Here is a 22577-nt window from a genome sequence, read left to right on the forward strand (position 1 = left end):
AGACAAGTGCAAATTCATCCTCTGGAAGCAAAGGCAGAAATGTGGACCGAGAAGGATGACTTCAGTGAGGCCTTATTTGGTGAAGAAATGCCCCAAAAGAACACTGGCTGTTCTGTACTGAAGCCATGTCTCACCAGGACCATCCAGAGTCTCCTTTCAGCTACTGTTGACTGGGTAAAGACTCACCATACCAGATCATATGGGGCCCGGATAAAGTAGCCGTGTATCCGGGCTAGCTATTTGAACAAAAGACTGCTTTAGCCGTGTTTCCACCGACTATTGTGCCGCAGGAACCAGGAACACAAATTGATCGGTCAAATCAATCTCACCAGAAGTCGCTATTGGCTCTCTGAAAAGTTGCTAGATTACGTGATGGCTATGATTGGTGTATGACAACGGAATTCAGCCTGCCGTAGTGACTTGAGTACAACAAGCAGCGATGCAGACTTCACCATCACGAAATGTCTTGATGAGAGGTGGGACAGAATGCAGAGATGTTTTTTAACTGACACTCAAATGATGCGTGCAAAAAATCTCAAATTTGTCTTGATCGTTCATCTTACATTTACATTTTCAGACTAATTTGCTTATCTTCTTGGGGAAATTCCTGCTGCAGAAGCACGCCTAATATGCTAATAGGCTAATAGGCTAATGGGCTGCAGGAACATCCTAGTTGCAGTAATTCTCGGTACTAAAAGTTCAGAGAACTTGTGGTGAAAACAGGGCTCTGGTGTCCGTGTGGAGCCACAGATCTGAGGAGGACATGGAAAGAAGAACGAAAACAACTCGGTGAGCTGTAGTCCAACCTGTCGATGTATAAAAACTACAGATCCCAGAAGCCTCCATGTTCCCCCCTGACGATCCACGTGTAGCATGCGCAGGATCTGCAGGAAGCGAATCCCCCTGGAACACAAACACGTCACTCACACAACACCAAGTGGAACTCTAGCCCCAAAGCTGTGGTCGAATTAAGATCTTATTGTACTAAATGATATCACATTGTATATATTGAATGTAGCAGATGATTGTTGTGTGGTGAATGTTTAGGCTCCTACCTGATGGCCGATGTGGCAAACACTTGGCCATTGGAGCCCACACTCAGCACAATGACGGAGGCGATGACTACGATCAAGTCTGGTGAAAAAGACACTGTTGTGACTGTATGCATTTTGCTGCAGTAATTGTTTTATATTTCTACTTAGGCCTACTATGTTAATTGCACCAACCTAACCAAAACAAATAACTCTAATGTGTAAACCTACAGAGCCGGAGAAGTCATTCTGAATGCGTCCCATATACATCTTTCACACATACAGTTGACCCATTAGAAACAAATCAAAATGTAATGGACATTACGAGCCAAAAACCTATTAAAGGAACCAAACTCTGGTGAGAGGGCATGTTGCTGTGTGTCGTGAGGCTGAGGGGAGCAGGGGAAGGCATGTTGCTGTGTGTCGTGAGGCTGAGGGGAGCAGGGGAGGGCATGTTGCTGTGTGTCGTGAGGCTGAGGGGAGCGTGGGGAAGGCGTGTTGCTGTGTGTCGTGAGGCTGAGGCGAGCGTGAGGGGGGCATGTTGCTGTGTGTCGTGAGGCTGAGGGGAGTGTGGGGAAGGCATGTTGCTGTGTGTCGTGAGGCTGAGGGGAGCAGGGGAAGGCATGTTGCTGTGTGTCGTGAGGCTGAGGGGAGCAGGGGAAGGCATGTTGCTGGGGCATGTTGCTGTGCGTCGTGAGGCTGAGGGGAGCAGGGGAAGGTGTGTTGCTGTGTGTCGTGAGGCTGAGGGGAGCGTGGGGAAGGCATGTTGCTGTGTGTCGTGAGGCTGAGGGGAGCGTGGGGAAGGCATGTTGCTGTGTGTCGTGAGGCTGAGGGGAGCGTGGGGAAGGCATGTTGCTGTGTGTCGTGAGGCTGAGGGGAGCGTGGGGAAGGCATGTTGCTGTGTGTCGTGAGGCTGAGGGGAGCAGGGGAAGGCATGTTGCTGTGTGTCGTGAGGCTGAGGGGAGCAGGGGAAGGCATGTGGCTGTGTGTCGTGAGGCTGAGGGGAGCAGGGGAAGGCATGTTGCTGTGTGTGGTGAGGCTGAGGGGAGCAGGGGAAGGCATGTTGCTGTGTGTGGTGAGGCTGAGGGGAGCGTGGGGAAGGCATGTTGCTGTGTGTCGTGAGGCTGAGGGGAGCGTGGGGAAGGCATGTTGCTGTGTGTCGTGAGGCTGAGGGGAGCAGGGGAAGGCATGTTGCTGTGTGTCGTGAGGCTGAGGGGAGCAGGGGAAGGCATGTTGCTGGGGCATGTTGCTGTGCGTCGTGAGGCTAAGGGGAGCAGGGGAAGGTGTGTTGCTGTGTGTCGTGAGGCTGAGGGGAGCGTGGGGAAGGCATGTTGCTGTGTGTCGTGAGGCTGAGGGGAGCGTGGGGAAGGCATGTTGCTGTGTGTCGTGAGGCTGAGGGGAGCGTGGGGAAGGCATGTTGCTGTGTGTCGTGAGGCTGAGGGGAGCGTGGGGAAGGCATGTTGCTGTGTGTCGTGAGGCTGAGGCGAGCGTGAGGGGGGCATGTTGCTGTGTGTCGTGAGGCTGAGGGGAGTGTGGGGAAGGCATGTTGCTGTGTGTCGTGAGGCTGAGGGGAGCAGGGGAAGGCATGTTGCTGTGTGTCGTGAGGCTGAGGGGAGCAGGGGAAGGCATGTTGCTGGGGCATGTTGCTGTGCGTCGTGAGGCTGAGGGGAGCAGGGGAAGGTGTGTTGCTGTGTGTCGTGAGGCTGAGGGGAGCGTGGGGAAGGCATGTTGCTGTGTGTCGTGAGGCTGAGGGGAGCGTGGGGAAGGCATGTTGCTGTGTGTCGTGAGGCTGAGGGGAGCGTGGGGAAGGCATGTTGCTGTGTGTCGTGAGGCTGAGGGGAGCGTGGGGAAGGCATGTTGCTGTGTGTCGTGAGGCAGAGGGGAGCGTGGGGAAGGCATGTTGCTGTGCGTCGTGAGGCTGAGGGGAGCAGGGGAGGGCATGTTGCTGTGTGTCGTGAGGCTGAGGGGAGCGTGGGGAAGGCATGTTGCTGAGTGTCGTGAGGCTGAGGGGAGCAGGGGAAGGCATGTTGCTGTGTGTCGTGAGGCTGAGGGGAGCAGGGGAAGGCATGTGGCTGTGTGTCGTGAGGCTGAGGGGAGCAGGGGAAGGCATGTTGCTGTGTGTGGTGAGGCTGAGGGGAGCAGGGGAAGGCATGTTGCTGTGTGTGGTGAGGCTGAGGGGAGCGTGGGGAAGGCATGTTGCTGTGTGTCGTGAGGCTGAGGGGAGCGTGGGGAAGGCATGTTGCTGTGTGTCGTGAGGCTGAGGGGAGCAGGGGAAGGCATGTTGCTGTGTGTCGTGAGGCTGAGGGGAGCAGGGGAAGGCATGTTGCTGGGGCATGTTGCTGTGCGTCGTGAGGCTGAGGGGAGCAGGGGAAGGTGTGTTGCTGTGTGTCGTGAGGCTGAGGGGAGCGTGGGGAAGGCATGTTGCTGTGTGTCGTGAGGCTGAGGGGAGCGTGGGGAAGGCATGTTGCTGTGTGTCGTGAGGCTGAGGGGAGCGTGGGGAAGGCATGTTGCTGTGTGTCGTGAGGCTGAGGGGAGCGTGGGGAAGGCATGTTGCTGTGTGTTGTGAGGCTGAGGGGAGCGTGGGGAAGGCATGTTGCTGTGCGTCGTGAGGCTGAGGGGAGCAGGGGAGGGCATGTTGCTGTGTGTCGTGAGGCTGAGGGGAGCGTGGGGAAGGCATGTTGCTGTGTGTCGTGAGGCTGAGGGGAGCAGGGGAAGGCATGTTGCTGTGTGTCGTGAGGCTGAGGGGAGCAGGGGAAGGCATGTGGCTGTGTGTCGTGAGGCTGAGGGGAGCAGGGGAAGGCATGTTGCTGTGTGTGGTGAGGCTGAGGGGAGCAGGGGAAGGCATGTTGCTGTGTGTGGTGAGGCTGAGGGGAGCGTGGGGAAGGCATGTTGCTGTGTGTCGTGAGGCTGAGGGGAGCGTGGGGAAGGCATGTTGCTGTGTGTCGTGAGGCTGAGGGGAGCAGGGGAAGGCATGTTGCTGGGGCATGTTGCTGTGCGTCGTGAGGCTGAGGGGAGCAGGGGAAGGCATGTTGCTGTGTGTCGTGAGGCTGAGGGGAGCGTGGGGAAGGCATGTTGCTGTGTGTCGTGAGGCTGAGGGGAGCAGGGGAAGGCATGTTGCTGTGTGTCGTGAGGCTGAGGGGAGCGTGGGGGGGTACCTATGATGGAGATGGGTTTCCTGATGAAGCGCAGGCGTCCCTTCAGACCCACGTACTTGCTCCGACAGCCGGCAGACCAGAGGCGGACCACGTACTCTGTCCCAAAAAACAGCACCAACACAATCTCCTGTGGACCAGACAGCAGTCAGACCAGCATTACACGGTGGGCAGGGTACATTAGCAGCATCAACCAGCTGACCAGACATGTTGATCTAATAAGCATAGGGATAGAAGACTCTACACACAATTGTCACATTTGAACATTCACTAGCCATTTGGCTGGTGGACAAAAAAGTTATTAATTTTGCAACCCGACCGTGGGACTGAGGAGAGCTGGACATTTGGTGGTAGATAGTAGGGTAGATAGTAGGGTAGATAGTAGAGTAGTAGGGTAGATAGTAGAGTAGATAGTAGGGTAGATAGTAGGGTAGATAGTAGGGTAGATAGTAGAGTAGTAGGGTAGATAGTAGAGTAGATAGTAGGGTAGATAGTAGAGTAGTAGGGTAGATAGTAGGATATATAGTAGGGTAGATACTAGGATAGATAGTAAGGTATATAGTAGGGTAGATAGTAGGATAAATAGTAGAGTAGATAGTAGGATAGATAGTAGGGTAGATAGTTGGGTAGATAGTAGGATAGATAGTAGAGTAGACAGTAGGGTAGATAGTAGGATAGATAGTAGAGTAGATAGTAGAGTAGATAGTAGGGTAGATAGTAGGGTAGATAGTAGGGTAGATAGTATGATAGATAGTAGGGTAGATAGTAGGGTAGAGAGTAGGATAGATAGTAGGGTAGATAGTAGGCCTAGATACCAACAGGACATGTCTGGAACAGACTGAAACATCGAGTGCTGGAATAAGCATTTCAGATCCAAACAAGCACCATCTACGACTGAAACAAAGAGTCAAATGCAATCAGAGCCTCAGATCTGAAGCATTAAGCATATCAGTGGGGCCTGACAGCCCTGCTGATGAAGGGAAGGGGGGGGGGGGGGGTTAGAGGGGTCTAATGGGCTCCAGTTTATTCCTGTCTCCAGGCCACCCACAGTAAGAAAAAACTGTCTTGATATGATCTGTGGAAATGCTGACAGCTCATATTCAGACTGGGTCAAGGGCTGGTGATTGAAAGCTTAGGTTTGCTAGCAGTGTGTGGTGGGCCAGTTTAACACCCTGATCTGACACCCGTTTGGTTGCTAAGCTAGTATTGCTGCTGGTGTGGAACATTCGGACGCACACGGATCAGCCTTTCACGAAGCCCTACCGGACACACACACTAATCTGGCGACTCATAGCGACAAATCTGGAGACTTTCCCGTACTTGTAATCTCCGTTTTCGTTTGGAGCAGCAGCAAAATAACGTTACTGATTTGTGAATTATATCACGTTTGCCTGTCTTAGTGTTCTAACATTCTATAAAAATTGGGAACGCTATTACTACACGGAAGTAGGCTACATCTACAGATAGGCCTCTAAATGTTGACTCAATATAGGCCTATGACTTGAACACGTAAATCTAGTGACCTTTAGCGATTATTCAGAGAGTCACTAGCGACTTCTGGTGAGACCTTTGGGGGGGGCAAACACTGCCCCCAGGGGGGGCAAACACTGCCCCCAAGGCCACCGCGTCAGCCTCCATAATATTTAGACACCTAGCGCTCAGCGGTGGCCTCAGCCCCTCATGGGTGGCCGTCCCTGGGAGTGAAGCAGCTGACCTCTGAAGCCCCTGCATGGGACACCTGAGGACATGACCTGCTGCAACAACACGGCACTGCACAGTCCAAGTCCCTAGAACAATACCCTGTCACTCAGCCCCCAAACTATCTCTGCGAGTCGACTAGATATGGGACATGAACCAGGTGATTATTGTTGAGCAAATTGCACAGACAAAATTGCGCCGTTGAACCAAGTTCGTTTATGTAACTCACTCAGGAAACTACATATCAAATCAATTAAGGCTTTGTGAGATTGGGGAGGTTGAGATAGATGTTGAGACACATTGGTCTTTGATTGCTAAAGCCCTCACAGCATTTGGCCTTGACCTGACCACTGTCCACTAGTATTTGCACAGGAGAGATAACAAGAAACCAAACGTCACCGCCCTTCCACTGCACTGCGCCATGTTACAGTTGCAAATTTTATTTAATGGACGCTTTAAAACATAGAGCAAAACACAAATAGCCTACTGCATATATTAAACGCAGTAGATAATGAAGGACTGGAAGTGCATGGTTGAAACAGAACACATATACCTGGGAATCTTTGGTGGATGTTTCTCAGAGAAAAGTGAGAATGTTGTTGAAGCCAAGGCTACTACACACCTGTTACTCCTGATTGACCAGGAACTGTTGCTGATACTGTTGCTGAACTGATAAGCTTGTTTATCGGTAGTAGGGGGTCACATTATAAGGAACACAAAGTACAGTGAAAGTGTTTACCAAGATTACCAACAGTCATCATTGTTAAGAACACTCTCACATTGAATGAATACTTTTAATCTTCAACATTTGACTGACTAATAACATTATAAACAGTATTAACCAGTACCATACTTTTTAAACCTTAAAACAAATATCTCAGTATTGGTACAGCTGTAAAGTAAATGTCCTACAAAACAAATTCTGTTTTGACATTTTAATATTTAAGTAAAATCCAGTCAAATATCTCAACTGGTTAGGGTTAGATATAATAATTCCCAAAGTGGGTCACCCAGATGTCATAGTGGGGCTAGGTCTCATAAAGCAGGAACTAGTTTACTGTCTCTCTGGTGTCTGTCTGCTAATCTCACCAACATGACCTGGGAGGAGGAGTGATCAGGCCCGGGCAACAGCTACACCACACACAAATAGGATTAGACTGATACTTTAGTGGCCCAGTGCAAAGGGATACGGATGTTCACTCCACACACACACAGACACACACACACTCTTACAGTAAAGACATTCTATTGAAAGTGTCTGGCGTTCCTTTGTTCCACAGATGGTCCACTATGGTGGCAAACAGCCACTCAACACTATCATCGTTCCTCCCTGTTTGCTTTCCTCACTTATTCAGTGAAGGTTGTCAGAAACCTCATTCTGATTGACATTTTACATGAGCAGTGGTTCTTGTGAAATGGACTAGAGCACTCAGTGGAGTGCTCCAGTCCATAGTGTACTCAGTGGAGTGCTCCAGTCCATAGTGTACTCAGTGGAGTGCTCCAGTCCATAGTGTACTCAGTGGAGTGCTCCAGTCCATAGTGTACTCAGTGGAGTGCTCCAGTCCATAGTGTCTGAAGCTATGTGCCGATGCAAAATGAGCTTTGTGGTGGTGGGTTCCTGTGGTGGTGGAGCTTGGTTTTGTATTCACGTGCAGCAGTGCAACGTGCAGCAGTGCAACGGTGAGATGACCTGGGGTAGAGGGAGGGCAACAGGAGAGAGAGAGGGAGGAAGCAAGACAGAGAGAAACTAATAAAGAGTGAGAGAGTGTGAGTAAGAGAGAGAGAGAGAGACTAAGAATAGAGACTAAGAGAGAGAGACTAAGAGAGAGAGAGAGAAAGACAGAGAGAGACTAAGAAGGAGAGACTACGAGAAAGAGAGACTAAGAGAGAGAGAGAGAGACAAAGAGAGAGAGAGACTAAGAGAGATGAAGAGAGAGAGAGAGAGAGAGAGAGAGAGAGAGAGAGAGAGAGAGAGAGACTAAGAGAGAGAGAGACTAAGAGAGAGAGAGATGAAGAGAGAGAGACTAAGAGAGACAGACTAAGAGAGTGAGAGAGAGACAAAGAGAGAGAGAGACTAAGAGAGACGAAGAAAGAGAGAGACAAAGAGAGAGAGAGAGACTAAGAGAGACGAAGAGAGAGAGAGAGACTAAGAGAGAGAAAGAGACTAAGAGAGAGAGAGACTAAGAGAGAGAGAGATGAAGAGAGAGAGATGAAGAGAGAGAGAGAGAGAGAGAGAGAGAGAGAGAGAGAGAGAGAGAGAGAGAGAGAGAGAGAGAGAGAGAGAGACTAAGAGAGAGAGACTAAGAGAGAGAGAGAGAGAGAGAGAGAGAGAGAGAAAAGAGAGAGAGAGAGAGAGAGAGAGAGAGAGAGAGAGACTGAGAGAGAGAGAGAGAGAGAGACTAAGAGAGAGAGACTAAGAGAGAGAGACTAAGAGAGAGAGACACGTGATGGATGTGTGTCCCGCTGAGTCTAGCTTTACTTTGACCATCGTCTTGAAAGCCAAATATCCTCAAGGACTAATGTCCCCCCTGCCATCCAAAAACAAGCACGCTCTGATTCATGGATGTCAGCTAACCTTGACCCTGCTAAGTATAGCCACTCTGCGACAAATACACGCCACGCACGTCACACGCATACAGTACCGTACTCATGCACACACACACACACACACACACACACACACACACACACACACACACATAAACACACGAGTACTGTACGCTCACAGACACAAGTCAACCAGAGACACCATACAGGTGCACGACAAATGAGGATCTGCCCCTTTAAGACCCAACCCAGAGCTATAACAGTGAAACATAATCTGTAGTGCATGTTCACCTCCGCTCGTCGTTTTGACCAGCGAGTAGGGTTTTGTAACTGGTGCTTTGGAGTGAGGAGGCTGGACAGGGATTCTCCCCAGGGTGTAAATAAATGAATAACTCTGTCCTCCAAAGGGCACTGGCCAAACGTTTAGAGTACACAGTGTTCACTTCTGTCCTGTGATTGCCTCTGCATTGCTCCTACACTTGTCAGGTGGTGTTTGTGTGCGTGCGGATGTGCATGCTTGTTTGAGTGTGGGAGGGTGTGTGTGTGGAGGGGAGGAGGAGGGAGGGGGGTATAAGTGTGTGCATGTGTGACAGTGTCTATGTGGGGTTGAGGGTATGGTGGGTGTGTGTGCGTGTGTTTATATTCAAACATGGACTATGAGAAAGAGGATAAGGTAGTAAAAGCTGTTTTCCATGTGTCAAATTATGACCAGGTTTCTATCTGTACTTGTTCTGGATCTATCATTTAAACCTACTGTATACATTATAATCAACACACCATCTTCCTTCAGTTCAATATGTAGGATGAAAGTATGCATATTTAAGTTTGTGATGATTTTACAAAGATTTTTGATTTGAGTTGTTTTTCTAGCAAAGCGCCAAAATAAATAGAAACATCCTATTTAACAATACTTATTGAATTTATCCTGATATATATATATATAGGCCATTCCAGTTCACTCTGTTACAAAACAGTGCTCCGGTGTAATTTTGAGTAGTTAAATAACCAGTAAGAGGGCTGGACCCAAGCAACCCAACAAAGGTCCTCTACCCCCACCATGTGGACGACTATGGTAATGCACCCAAACTCAACAGGACGGTCTATAAAGATTCCTACTGGCCTATCCCCCTCTCAAAGGTACTGGGAGAGCAGCACACGTGAACTTACCATCCAGAAGAGGGTTCCGCTAGCGAAGTCTGCATACTGTTCTATGGTGGACAGGACACTGAAGATCAGACACACCAGCACCATGAGGAACCTGAAGATGAGAGAGGAGAGACAGGTTCACTCAGGAGAGGAGAGACAGGTTAATTCATTCTGGAGAGACAGGTTCATTCATTCTGGAGAGACAGGTTCACTTAGGAGAGGAGAGACAGGTTCATAGAGGAGAGACAGGTTCATTCATTCTGGAGAGACAGGTTCACTCAGGAGAGGAGAGACAGGTTCATTCAGGAGAGGAGAGACAGGTTCATTCAGGAGAGGAGAGACAGGTTCATTCAGGAGAGGAGAGACAGGTTCATTCATTCTGGAGAGACAGGTTCACTCAGGAGAGGAGAGACAGGTTCATTAATTCTGGAGAGACAGGTTCACTCAGGAGAGGAGAGACAGGTTCACTCGTTCTGGACAGACAGGTTCACTCAGGAGAGGAGAGACTGGTTCACTCCTGGGACAGACCTGTGCTAGCCGTGGGCAGGGGGGGGAGGGGGGGGCACAGCTGCAGACCAGACCCTGTGCCCCCCCCCCCCCCCATCAGGCCAAGCCAACATTTGAAACATTTGAAAGGATTATGAATATCATCCCTCAGCGCTGCTCAACCTCCCCATGCCGTGCTTCACCTGGGATCTTCTTTCAAAGCACCCTCTGTAGATCAACGGTATTAAAACGCACACAAAAAAAAATCACAGACTCTTGCTTGTTTTTCACGAGGGTTCTCTCTCCTGCGGCGGTAATCCACCAAACGCTAGCGGTCATCGCGGCCTTAAGCGCTTTGACATGGCCGTGCTGGAGGGACACGAGAGGTGAGAGGCCACGTGAGTGCTCGTGCATCATGAAGCATCGCCACGTTCCCTGGCCCTCGCGGCACGCAGAGTATCACAAGGGCTACTCAGGGTGGCCTTGCTGGGCTGCTTCACGCTGCTTCGAAGGAAAGGACGGTGTGTTTGTGTTTGAACAGGGCCCCTTGGTGCAGACAACCAGGCGTGGAGGATTGTCATTCCTTGAACTCTGAAGAAGCCCTTGTTATACCCTGCAAGGAGATGTAATACTGGGACTGCTAAGACTCAGGATCTCCACCGGGGTGTGTGTGTGTGTGTGTGTGTGAGTGTGTGTGTGAGAGGCATATACTTTGTTGTTCATGGGGTTTGTGTGTGTTTATATGTGTACATACAGTACACGTGTGTGCATGTCTGAGTGTGTGGCTAGGTGGGCATGTGTGTATCTAAGTGTGTGTGTGTGTGTGTGTGTGTGTGTGTGTAGGAAGGGGGCTATTTTCTCTCACCGGATCACATACTCCAGATGGCTCAGTGATTTCCCCATCGTAAGATTACTGTCAGCTGCAAAACCCCGCCGCACTTAGACAATCTCTCACACACGCACACGTTCACACACACACACCCGCTCACGACGTAAACACATCACAACCATGTGCACTGCAGAAGGAACAAAACACATTCTCACAGAGCGGTACTCCAGTTACATCACCCTCCGGATGCAGATGGTAGCCGTTCTGGGCCTGTTAGCTGCACAAAAACAGACACCAGCAGACTCAACACTTAGGCCCCACAGCCACAGGCCCCTGCACCAGCTCAGACCCCCCCCCCCCCCCCCCCCCCCCCCCCCCCCCCCCCACAGGCCCCTGCACCAGCTCAGACCCCCCCTTTACCAGCACCACAGGCCCCTGCACCAGCTCAGACAGAACACCAGGACTGTCTGGTGTCAGCCTCCAGCCATTCAAGGAAAGCATGCACGTTTGACGAGCAGTTCAGACAAACGAACGAGACGCAAGACACACATGTTCACAGGGATTTGAGCAGCATCTTTTCCCGGTAGACATGTGTCCAATTGAGAAGCATGATGGACAGAGGCCCATCTCAGGTCGTAAGGGTCTCAAGGGTCTTCCCGCTCAGACTAAAGGACAGAAATAGACTCAGACATCCTGAACGATGACCCAGAGAGTGGGATTACACCACGGCAGTTCAGAGGGGTGTGATGGGAGTACACGGACCCCCCCAACCACCCTAACCTCCCCTGATCTGATGAGCTCTGCAGGATGTCAGGTTCTGTCCCTCCGGATGAGGGTCTGGATTAGTACCACCGGAGAGTCTCCCACTACTAAACATTGCTTTGATTTCAATAGGATTACTTCTAGTTAGTCTAGTTCCGTTTCCCTTCCAAACTATTACTTACTTTCATTTTTACTTCTCTCCTTGATATCGCGAGATAATGTGTATGTTGTGACGTTGTGTGTTATTTTTGCTTGTGCAGTTTTGTTTTTACTGCTGCACAACCAATTGCCCCTGTAAGGACAAAATACAGTCATTTCACTGTCTCCTTATATTATAATAACAATAATGATCCAGACAACAGACAGTGTCTGGCTGCAGACAGTCCACAAAGAGCTACCTGGAGCATGACTATAGTGTCTTCAGGTGTCTTTCCTGAAGTTTCCTGAATCTCTTTCGAATTGTGTGTGAGACAGTGCCGGCTGGACAGTGCCATGCAGAATGCAGTCTCTCTCTCTCACACACACACACACACACACACCCAGGACTGTACACCGGCCCTCCAGCAGCGCAGGGGAGACTCTCCCCCTTTTCATCTCAAAGTGAGAGAACGCTGAATAAAGATTGGCCTCGGCGCCCTCACGTCTGTTCAGACATGCAGCCTGCGTTACTGGACGTTCAGACATGCAGCCTGCGTTACTGGACGTTCAGACACGCAGCCTGCGTTACTGGACGTTCAGACATGCAGCCTGCGTTACTGGACGTTCAGACATGCAGCCTGCGTTACTGGACGTTCAGACATGCAGCCTGCGTTACTGGATGTGTCAGCTAGCCAAGCCATCAGCGCCTCCTGTAAGGTAACCGTGGGGAATTCCCCAGGCACCAGGAGTGTAAATCCTTCATGAGAGAAACAGATGTTAGTGAATGGTAGCAGAGCTCCAGCTTTTTGAGCGGACCGAGATGAGTGTCCTGTGCCGGCTAAGCGATCTCCCTGCAGAATCTCACTCGTGTTTGGATGACCTCACATATGGAGAGCATCAAAAAACAGCAGAGCATCTCTGTAATCTGAAAACCCACGTCTCGGGGGTGATATTCTTAGTCAGTCGACTCCACTGTACTCTAACTGGTAGGTGGGTCAGGGGGCTGAGCGGTTAGGGAATCGGGCTAGTAATCAGAAGGTTGCCGGATAGATTCCCGGCCGTGCCAAATGACGTTGTGTCCTTGGGCAAGGCACTTCACCCTACTTGTCCCTGTACTTACTGTAAGTCGCTTTGGATAAGAGCGTCTGCTAAATGACTAAATGTAAATGTAATGTAAAATGTGAATTACTAAACACAACATCATTGACGGGGCTTGTTGACTTACAAAACACTATTTCTTTGTGACAGAGTAGAGCACACAACAGACGGCCACAACAAAAGACATTATTCTTTGTCAACTGACACTTTAAATATCCCGTGCCCTCTTCCGACACAAACAAAATGTCAAAAAATCCAATCCCAAAATATTACAAAATCCCCAAATAATATGCAATTATGTAAGACCACACAAGTACAGTTGTTTTGAATCAGGGTGACTGGACCAAGGAGGCCGACTGGAGAGCCCTTCTGTGGCTCCGGGAGAGTCTGGGAGAGCCAGGACACACCAGGTCAGCGTCCCAGAGCCTCTTTCAAAGGACAAACCTCTGGGATCTGATTAAAACAAAAACAGCTGGTGTTTGAGTCTGAATTCAGGTCTGCAGATCCCTTAGATCCCCTCGTATTAAGTACGATGTGAGACCAAAGCAGACACTGTCTCAGGGTCCTGGCGTGAGCATTCACACCCAGAGGCGCCAGGAGGGAGGAGAAATTCTGGAGCAGTGACGCATTTGCGGCATCTGAAGGTTTTTGCCCAAATCGGCCAACACAGAGATGCAATGATTTACACCAGATGAAGATATCCGGGAACAGGCTGAGGCAAATCTGGTCCAGCATGTCGGCTGGTCCTGAAGGTGGTTGGGGTGTGTATTTGAGTGTACACAGCAAACATGACAGTCTCTGTTGATTTAACACCACAGGTTATTGTGATGATGAGAATGGACCGGTATAAACGCTCAACGAGTGAAAACAACACTCCAGGTGTGAAAAGAATACTTGGACGTTTGATTTGCGCCGTACATGAGCTGGCGGAAAACGGAGAGATGTCAGAGGCCCACCTCAGCAAGAGCACGACCAGGATCCAGGATCCGCCATCTGTCACGACCACTGTCTCAGCACACACATTTGACCCGTGTGTCCATCGAGGAAAATCCATGACTGCCTAACACTCTGATGCCTTAAGACAAGAAGAGCTTACTTCAATCAGAATCAGAATCAGAAGTATTTTACAAGGAGGAGGAACAAGGAGGTTTGAATTAAAGTGTCAGATTACCAGTCTCTTATATAACTTTGTAATCGTATGTAATGTAAGTTGATAAACAATAACAAACTGATGCCAAAAATGAGTCAAAATAGGTTCTTTTCAGCTGTTGATATAAGTTGTCTTAAAAAGACACAGCAAAAACAGTATAAGGTTTTCCCTTACGGAAAGCCAACTCTTCCAGTGTGTTTTCACTGCCATGATAATGAACCATGACCAACTCAACAGGAATAACAAGCCGCCCTTCACTCAGCGCCAGTCAATCCAGTCCTGTCTGTCTCCACAGCATGATTTATTCACGGTTACTGTTACCGCGAGGCAGTGGAAACGTTTGAGGTAGATAGCGACTCAGAGTGACTAGTTTACATCAGGGGTCACTGCCCAAATGGGGCAGCTCGATATTGTTTGAGGGATCATCAAAACGTGATCACCCCTTCGCTCAGTGACTTGCTATGATGACACTCCTCTTTCATCAACGTTGCCAGAAGTCAGATGGTTTCTTGCTACAGAGATTTCTTCAGTATACAGTAGAAAGGTATTCTGGTGGTGACATCTGACCATGGCATCGCTGGAAGAGGCAGAAATGTCTCAATCCATGGGCTTAAGGAGGATTATATCTCAGCATCTACAATATGTAAAGGTCTCATCCTGGCTTAGCGATCTGGTGCAGCACGTACATGGAGTGGAAATCAATCTCCTTAAAGGGAGGAGCTCAGGAGGAATGGTTAAAGCGATCATGTGAAATCACAAGCGTCCTTCACAGCCAGACGTGGTCAGAAGGGTGAGTGGTGGCCGGGCTAGCTGGGGGTCCGGTGTACACTTGATGGGATGTTGCAGATTTATATTAGCAGCCGTTCACATCACAGCGGAAACACTCAGCAAGCTGCGATACAGCAGCAGGCTCAGCTCCTGTCCCCTGTGACCCCAACCACACATGGTGTTACACTGCGTGGAGAGGATTAGGAGATGGAACTGTTTGATGGGGCATTATTGATCTGCATGGTTTAACTGTCAATTGGATAAATACTAGTATAGTGTGAGGAACAGTCAGTTGAATCACACAGGGTGCAAAAGCTAGTCAAGTGCAATTTACTTTTGATTCCACTAGAGAAGTCAAGATTTTGAGTAAGAGGTCATCACAAAGATGTACAGAATTTTTTGCATTCATTTGGTAGTCTATAGATCAGGGTGTGTGTGTGTGTAGTCTGTAGAGAAGGGTGTGTGTATGTGTAGTCTGTAGAGAAGGGTGTGTGTGTGTGTAGTCTGTAGAGCAGGGTGTGTGTGTGTAGTCTGTAGATCAGGGTGTGTGTAGTCTGTAGATCAGGGTGTGTGTAGTCTGTAGATCAGGGTGTGTGTGTGTGTAGTCTGTAGAGCAGGATGTGTGTGTGTGTAGTCTGTAGAGCAGGGTGTGTGTGTGTGTGTGCTGTGAGGTCTCTCTGCAGACGGTCATTGCATGAGATCTGACCACGTACACCGGACATAGTCCGGAGGATTTCACTCCAGCTGCACTGTCTTTATCTCATTATCTGTGTACCGAGTTTGTGTGTGTGTGTGTTTATGCACACCAGGTTCTTGTCATACACTGCGTGCATACTTACTGTGGGAATGAGGGCATGCATGGATGTGTGTGTGTTGCGCAATCTGCATTTCTAGAATGTGTGTACCAGGGTGCCCTGGTGTCCTCTCACTGTAGAGAGCACCTACCACACGGGCCTAACTGCAGCGGCCTGGGTTCGAATCCCACCTGGGCCCTCTCCTGCTCATCTCTCCCTTGCTTTTCCTGACACACTTACCTATCAATGTCTAATCAATAATAAAATGATATCTTTATTTGAAAATAAAATGTGGAGGTGTGCTCTCCTGTGGAGCGATACAGGTGACCTGTCATGTTCAGGCCGGCTGGCCCAGGCCTCACTCATAGAACATGCTGGCCCAAACCCACCCATCCCAGTGTGTGTGTGTGTGTTGTGTGTGTGTTGTGTGTGTGTTTATCTATGTCAGGCCTGTAGTGTTGTCAGTCCAGCAGGACAAAGCTCTCTACCTCTCTGACGGAGGACAGAAGGAGAGAGGCCGCCACACTCAACCACAAGTAAGAGTTACTTAAAGAAGCCTCCGGAAGGCTCAAACCGGAGGGTTTCATTTAGTGCCAGTCTGAGCTTGGGTTCTCCTGTGACGAGGGAACCTTATAGCCTCAATTACAGCGGCGGGGATTAGAAGAGGAGGGCACCGCAGGCCCGCTGAGTGGAGGCCTCATCCACAGGCTCTCTACTCTGTTGTGTTTGGAGTGACAAGGTGATTATTTAAGTGCCACCTGAGCGTTCGCGGGCGTGAGATCGGACCGTGAGCCGGGGTGCAAGGCTTTACGCCCTCAAATACTTTCAATTACTTCGTTTCAGGTTGGAGTATCAAGTTGTCAGGTATGTATTGTTTGGTTCAGTCTGAGCGATTCAGCTGTGCCAGACCAGACCAATAAATCACTCTGGACTAAGTCAAATATAACTCCAAATAGTATTTATGCTGTCTAGATTAGAAGTGATGTTTGGTATACTATATCTTTTATGTGTTCTATTGAGATTTTGATTGCACTGAAACTTGATCAAATGAGTCATCATTATGTAATAAGTTAGTGTGTGAAATAAGCAAGAGAGCTTTAAATAACGCCATAATCTGTTTTCCAACTTCAACCTCAAACGCATCACTCAATATCATAATCCCAACCCTCCAACAATCTCAGAACATGTCAGCTATAGGAGGTTTAGCACGGCTCGTGACCCTACAGACAGGCTGTAGAATAACGGAAACTGGAAAGGCTCGTTCACACTGCCCCCTCAAACAGCCACCAGTTGTTGGGTTGTGTCGGTTTGGTGTGATGTGCCTGTTGGTGTTTGTCGGGGCAGTGTGAAAATGTCAGTTATCTCTCCATATGTTCTAAACCCAACAGCCAACGTATGTTTGGTGTTTGTTGGACATTGCTGGGGCAGTGTGATCTGGCGTCTACAGTCCTCCCAGTAGAGCCATGCAGGGGGGAGCCCCCAGTAGAACCATGCAGGGGGGAGCCCCCAGTAGAACCATGCAGGGGGGAGCCCCCAGTAGAACCATGCAGGGGGGAGCCCCCAGTAGAACCATGCAGGGGGGAGCCCCCAGTAGAACCATGCAGGGGGGAGCCCCCAGTAGAACCATGCAGGGGGATCCCCCAGGAGGGCACCCATGGAGCCGGCACAGGTGGGAGTGAGCAACACAACCAGGAGCAACACCAACACAGCCACAAGGACGCTCTGTTTGGATGTAGCCTGTATGAGCCTGTGTGTGTGTGTGTGTGTGTCTGTGTGTGTGTGTGTGTGCGTTTGTCTCACTGTGTGTGAATGTCTGAAGCGTCCGTCACAGTGAGCAGCAGCGGCTGAGGTTACCTGCACTCCTCAGTCAGATGGACAGCCAATGACGGCACACGCTACCTGACTGTCCTGGCCCTGCTGAGGTTCTCTCTGTCTAGAAACACACGTGGGAACAGTAGCCGGCCACACGTGGGAACCGTCCCCTCGAGCACCATCGAATCAGGCCACGGAGGAAGATAAGGTGGCATCTGACTTCAATAAATAACCATCTCTGCCGATGGAGATAGCGATCTTTGAGGTGACGGTGGAGGCTGGCTGTACGCTACAGTGAGTTTGTTTTTAAACAGCAGCCAGCTTGTCTCACTGACTGGCCTGACGACCAGCAGCAACTCCATGTTTCATGCATGAGTCTGACCTCATTCTAGTTGTCTACAGCAGTCACAGATAGTGTTGTGTTCGGGGAATCAGGATGTGTAACCTTACAGCCTAGATGCACCAGCAGTAATTAACAAGTGAGTGTATGCAACAAGTGGATATCGACACTATTGTAGTGAGGTCAGCAAGACCACACAGAGCCAACATCTTGCCACACCTGAAGAGTGATTCAATCACATCAGACAAACCTAATCAGCCTTTGTGACACCCTCAGTATGCTGATTACCCACCAAATGCCGATGCAAAGGAACCATAGAAATGGGGGGGGACCTCCCCAATCTCAGCCCTCCTGCTAGCTTGCAAGCTTCAAAGGGCCTGCTTGAGACAACACGTCTCCAGAAACCATTTGCATCCGTTTTGGCAGCAGTTGAACAAAGAACATAACTTAATCAGAACTTTTGAGGAAAATTTCTTCAGACTTCACCTTTACCACGAGAGTACAAGGTGGAGAATTATGAGAGGGATATTTGTGTCATGTTTGTTACTTTGTTTTAATGTTGTGTTCACTGAAATCTTGATTCTAGTAACTAATCCTTCTTCCTGAAAGATAACCATGTCATTCTTGGTATCTACACAAAGCTCTAATAATAAAACAACCATTCAACTATATTTTGTAACTGTACCAAGATGTCCAGAACAATATTTGAATGATCTTTTGAACCAGCCAGAGACCAGATCACACCTTTGGTAGGTGTGAAGGAAGGAGGGGAGAGTTGACAACCCAGCTTCCCCAAATCAACGTCTGACCCAGACAGGTCCTCCCTCGAACTCTGAACTGTATAATTATCTGAGATGACCATTAATCTCGGACTCCAGCGAAACCAACCATGGCATGAAAGCCATCGGGATTGGCGTTCCAAAGGACGTCCCCAAGCTTCTCCTGAGATTCAACTTTATAGTGATCGCGACACTATCTGGACGTTTCAACAGAAGAACCCAAAACGCAATTATCATTGCGACTTGACTGAAGTCTCGCAGATTCAGCCACACGACCCGGCAGCGCAGCCGCGCTTTCACTTCCGATTCTTCAAATGGACCTTTGGCGCAAACCGCCCTCAACCTCATTGATCAACCCCTGATCAAACGTAACTATGGCTAACGCTCTATCCTCCCAGACATGGCATTGGCGTGAGCTCTGTTTATGATTTGTAAGGATGTAATCATTGACTTACCATTTCTGTATTTCTTTAAGTTAGTCCATTTCATTCTGTTCATTGAAACCAATAACTCATATCAAACCCATAATCTAACTTGTTCATAAGATCTGTTTACCTTACTTGAATAAATTCATTGTAAAGATATTTTGACGTGCGTGTTCACTGATACTACGATTGGCTCTACACTTAGAACGAATTCATTCCTAAAGATGAGACTGATTATTACATGTTAAATATAGGATTCCCTAATGTCCTAAACCAATATTAGGGTGGTGCCCCGAACTTTATGATAAATTAAGTATTTCTATTTTAACACGACGAGACCCCGCTACACTATCGACTACAATACACTATTTGTAATGTTTTTGTTTTAATATATTATTGATATATTGAAGTATTATGTTAGCCGTATAACATTTAGGTTTTTTTATGTCTAGTAATATAATCCTATAGTATAATCTGTTAAATAAACCAGACTAATTTATGGAAACACTACATAACTCAGTACACAGCTTATCGTACTTGTAAGTACAAATAATCTTAAATTAGGAAATGTATGCTTATTTGGTATGGACAATTTAGACACTGGATATGTAACTCAAACACTTACAATTACTAAATAATTAAAGTACATTTTGAGAACCAAATTAAACTCCCACATGTCACACAACAATGAAACACACTGCTCCCCACTTACTACCGGACCAATCACAAAGTCATTCAGGGCTCAATGAACGACCAAACAAGAATAAGAAAGCGGTACTCACACCAGGAAATGGTAGAGGAAGCATCTCAATCCAGCAGGTCTCTCCAGGAAGTTGTAGACATCCCCCTGCATGCTGGTCTTGGTGATGTAAGGGCTGGGGAAGCGCTTGGAGGAGGGCGTCCAGCTGGCTGCAGGGAAGGGCGGAGGGCAGGAGGAGGAGGGCCGGCTGCCGTGGACCATCTGCAGCGCTGGCTCTTTGGTGCGGCTCGCTGGGCTGCAGGGAAGGCCTGATCCATTATTCACCGCCACGGGGTCCAGTTCCAGTGAAACAGGAGAGTAGAGGCGGCTGTCAGGATTAGGATGCTGAGGGTCTGGCTCGTCCAGGCCCCTGTCCAGCCCCCTGTCCAGCCCCCTGTCCAGCCCCCTGTCCAGCCCCCTGTCCAGGCCCCTGTCCAGGCTGAGGCTGGGGTAACCGTTGGGGCCCGGGGCCATGTCGCCGGCGTGGGCGGAGTGCAAGCGGCGCTGCAGGTGGAAGGATTGCCGGACGCTGTGGCCCCTGTCACTCATCCTGAAAGGCACACTGGTCCGGCGGGGGGTGGGGGTTGACAGTATGGGCTGTGGGGTGAGGGCGTAGGGTGGGAGCTGAGGGGGAGTGGTGAAGGTGAGGGTGAGGCGGTGAGTTGCGGGTGAGAACTGGAGGTGAGGACGGAGGGTGATAACTCGGGGTGAGGGTATTAACTGGGGGTGAGGGTGATAACTGGAGGTTATGGTGATAACTGGGGGTGAGGGTGATAACTGGGGGTGAGGGTGATAACTGGAGGTTGGGGTGATAACTGGGGGTTAGGGTAATAACTGGAGGTTGGGGTGATAACTGGGGGTTGGGGTGATAACTGGAGGTTGGGGTGATAACTGGAGGTTGGGGTGATAACTGGAGGTTAGGGTGATAACTGGAGGTTGGGGTGATAACTGGGGGTTGGGGTGATAACTGGAGGTTAGGGTGATAACGGCGAGCCACAGACAGAACTGAGGTGAGAGACAGCTAGCGAGGCATGTCTGCTCCACAGAGAACAGAGGAGCTACATGTGAGGCCAGACCAGACCTGTAGAGCAGGAGAGGAGATGAGTCAGAGTGGCAGCCAATAGAAGCCACATCCATTAGTCTAGACTTGAGCCAGCTGGATGGCTGCAAAACATACAGCACCACATTTCTTATATGATTCTTCCATTGCCATTGTTCAGTACAATACAGATGTCCCTTCCCACAGCCCATATTTAAGACCAACAGTAGGCTTGTTTTCCTCATGTTTCTTTTTGCTCAATCAAATCCATAGCAGATGTCCATTCAGGAGGGATGGAGGAGGGCATTTGAGCCATAGTCACAGTATCAGCAGCACTAGTACTCAAATATATGTCACATGAACTGTGTGCATGCAATAAGTAACATATTGCATGCACCAATTCTATTTACTTCACACAACTGTCTTAGCAGCTTGCCTGATTATAGTTTTAGCCTGTAGTCTAAGTTTTATTACTGTGTGACCCTTTAAACTGTCTGAAGTTAATCCGTCTGCAGGGCCGTTTTACACGAACAGTAGACTCTGCCGTTTTGTCACCCCATCTCACTTTTTCCACAAGTATCACTTCTGGAAAAAGTCAAGCGAACTAATTAGCAACAACTAACAAGCTCTCCTTAAAGAGACACCGATACACAGCCCTGATACTGTAGGTGTTGAAGGGATGCCTCCAAGAGAGATCGGAAACAAGCTTTTGTGGCGAGAGATGAAATGTAACTGGAGCTAGCAACCCCAGCTGCGCCGGGTCCAAAATCGTAGAAGATGTGATGACAGGAGTCGGCGATAGCGCCACTCCTGTCTGTCGCAACACAGATCGAGTTTCTTTGTTGCTCAAGCCAAACACTAAGAAAGTATTTACAATAACCGTCACATTTAGGCTAACTGTCTTACAAGGAAGTGGCATCACAACAATATACCTTTAATGTTAACAATTTCACAAATAAACCTTTTATCCGCTGCTTTCCTTTCCACAGTTTTAATTGTTCGCATTAAACAGGTGCTTTTAACTACGGGTGTCTAAACTGCGAAAATAATTATAAATCGCCAGGCAATAGTTTTCTATTTCCCCCATACACACATGCAGTAAAAGTTTAAGTTTGACTATTGATTCCTAGATTGATTCTGGATAGAACTATGGATGAGAGGTCAGTGAAGGAGGAGCGCTTCCTTGAACAGATACATCTTAGGTCGGTAGGTGTGATGTGTGTATATCACTATCACACCAAATACTAAAACAGCTTACATTTTTTACGATTACGTTGTGTTTCTGTTTACCGCACGCATATGTCTCGTGCACTGACCAAAAAACGTCAATAAGTTGATCAATAAAAGACAAATGTTTCAAAGCTTACCTGTTGAGACCACAATTCAACCTTTATGAAGACTGCCCAGCAACAACTTTTCTTCACAACGACACAATATAGATAGGGTACACCACTTAAGAAGTAACCAACACCACAACTAATCAACGCAAATCTGGATGCAACTATAAAGTTTAGGCTATCTTTCGTCTTTTATGTCCCTTGCGGCGTCTGATGTCCGGTACCGCGGTGAGGTAGAGACGAGCAGCTGGCGGTGATGCTACCGACACATGTGGACAGACACGCGCAAGCGTGGCCACTTGACACATGTGACCTTTGTGACTGGAATCCGTTTCTATAAAGAAATACACATGACGTGTAGATGGCGACACTGGCGTGAGAAAGGGTTAAAATAAAAAGCAATACGTGTATTTTCAAAACAAGCTTATAAACGTTGTGAATATGAAATCCTGCAGTAGTTAAATGACCTAGTTGAATGATGGCACTCGTACAATTTGTTAACTTGTC

At 48.8% G+C, this 22577-nt stretch overlaps 1 protein-coding gene across 1 annotated transcript; it reads right to left on the reverse strand.

Annotated features, from left to right (window-relative positions):
* Positions 1 to 692: 692 nt before the first annotated feature.
* On the reverse strand, positions 693 to 22323 carry LOC124464454 (potassium voltage-gated channel subfamily KQT member 1-like; the record flags this gene model as incomplete). Its single annotated transcript, XM_047016317.1, has 6 exons — positions 22101 to 22323; positions 19738 to 20775; positions 9596 to 9686; positions 4187 to 4313; positions 1056 to 1134; positions 693 to 903 (listed from the first exon to the last, which is right to left on the reverse strand). Coding segments are annotated over exons 2-6 (1014 nt in total), but the record flags the coding sequence as incomplete, so codon positions are not given.
* Between the last annotated feature and the right edge of the window lie 254 nt (positions 22324 to 22577).

Source organism: Hypomesus transpacificus, unplaced genomic scaffold (assembly GCF_021917145.1).
Source record: "Hypomesus transpacificus isolate Combined female unplaced genomic scaffold, fHypTra1 scaffold_348, whole genome shotgun sequence".
Classification (NCBI taxonomy): domain Eukaryota; kingdom Metazoa; phylum Chordata; class Actinopteri; order Osmeriformes; family Osmeridae; genus Hypomesus; species Hypomesus transpacificus.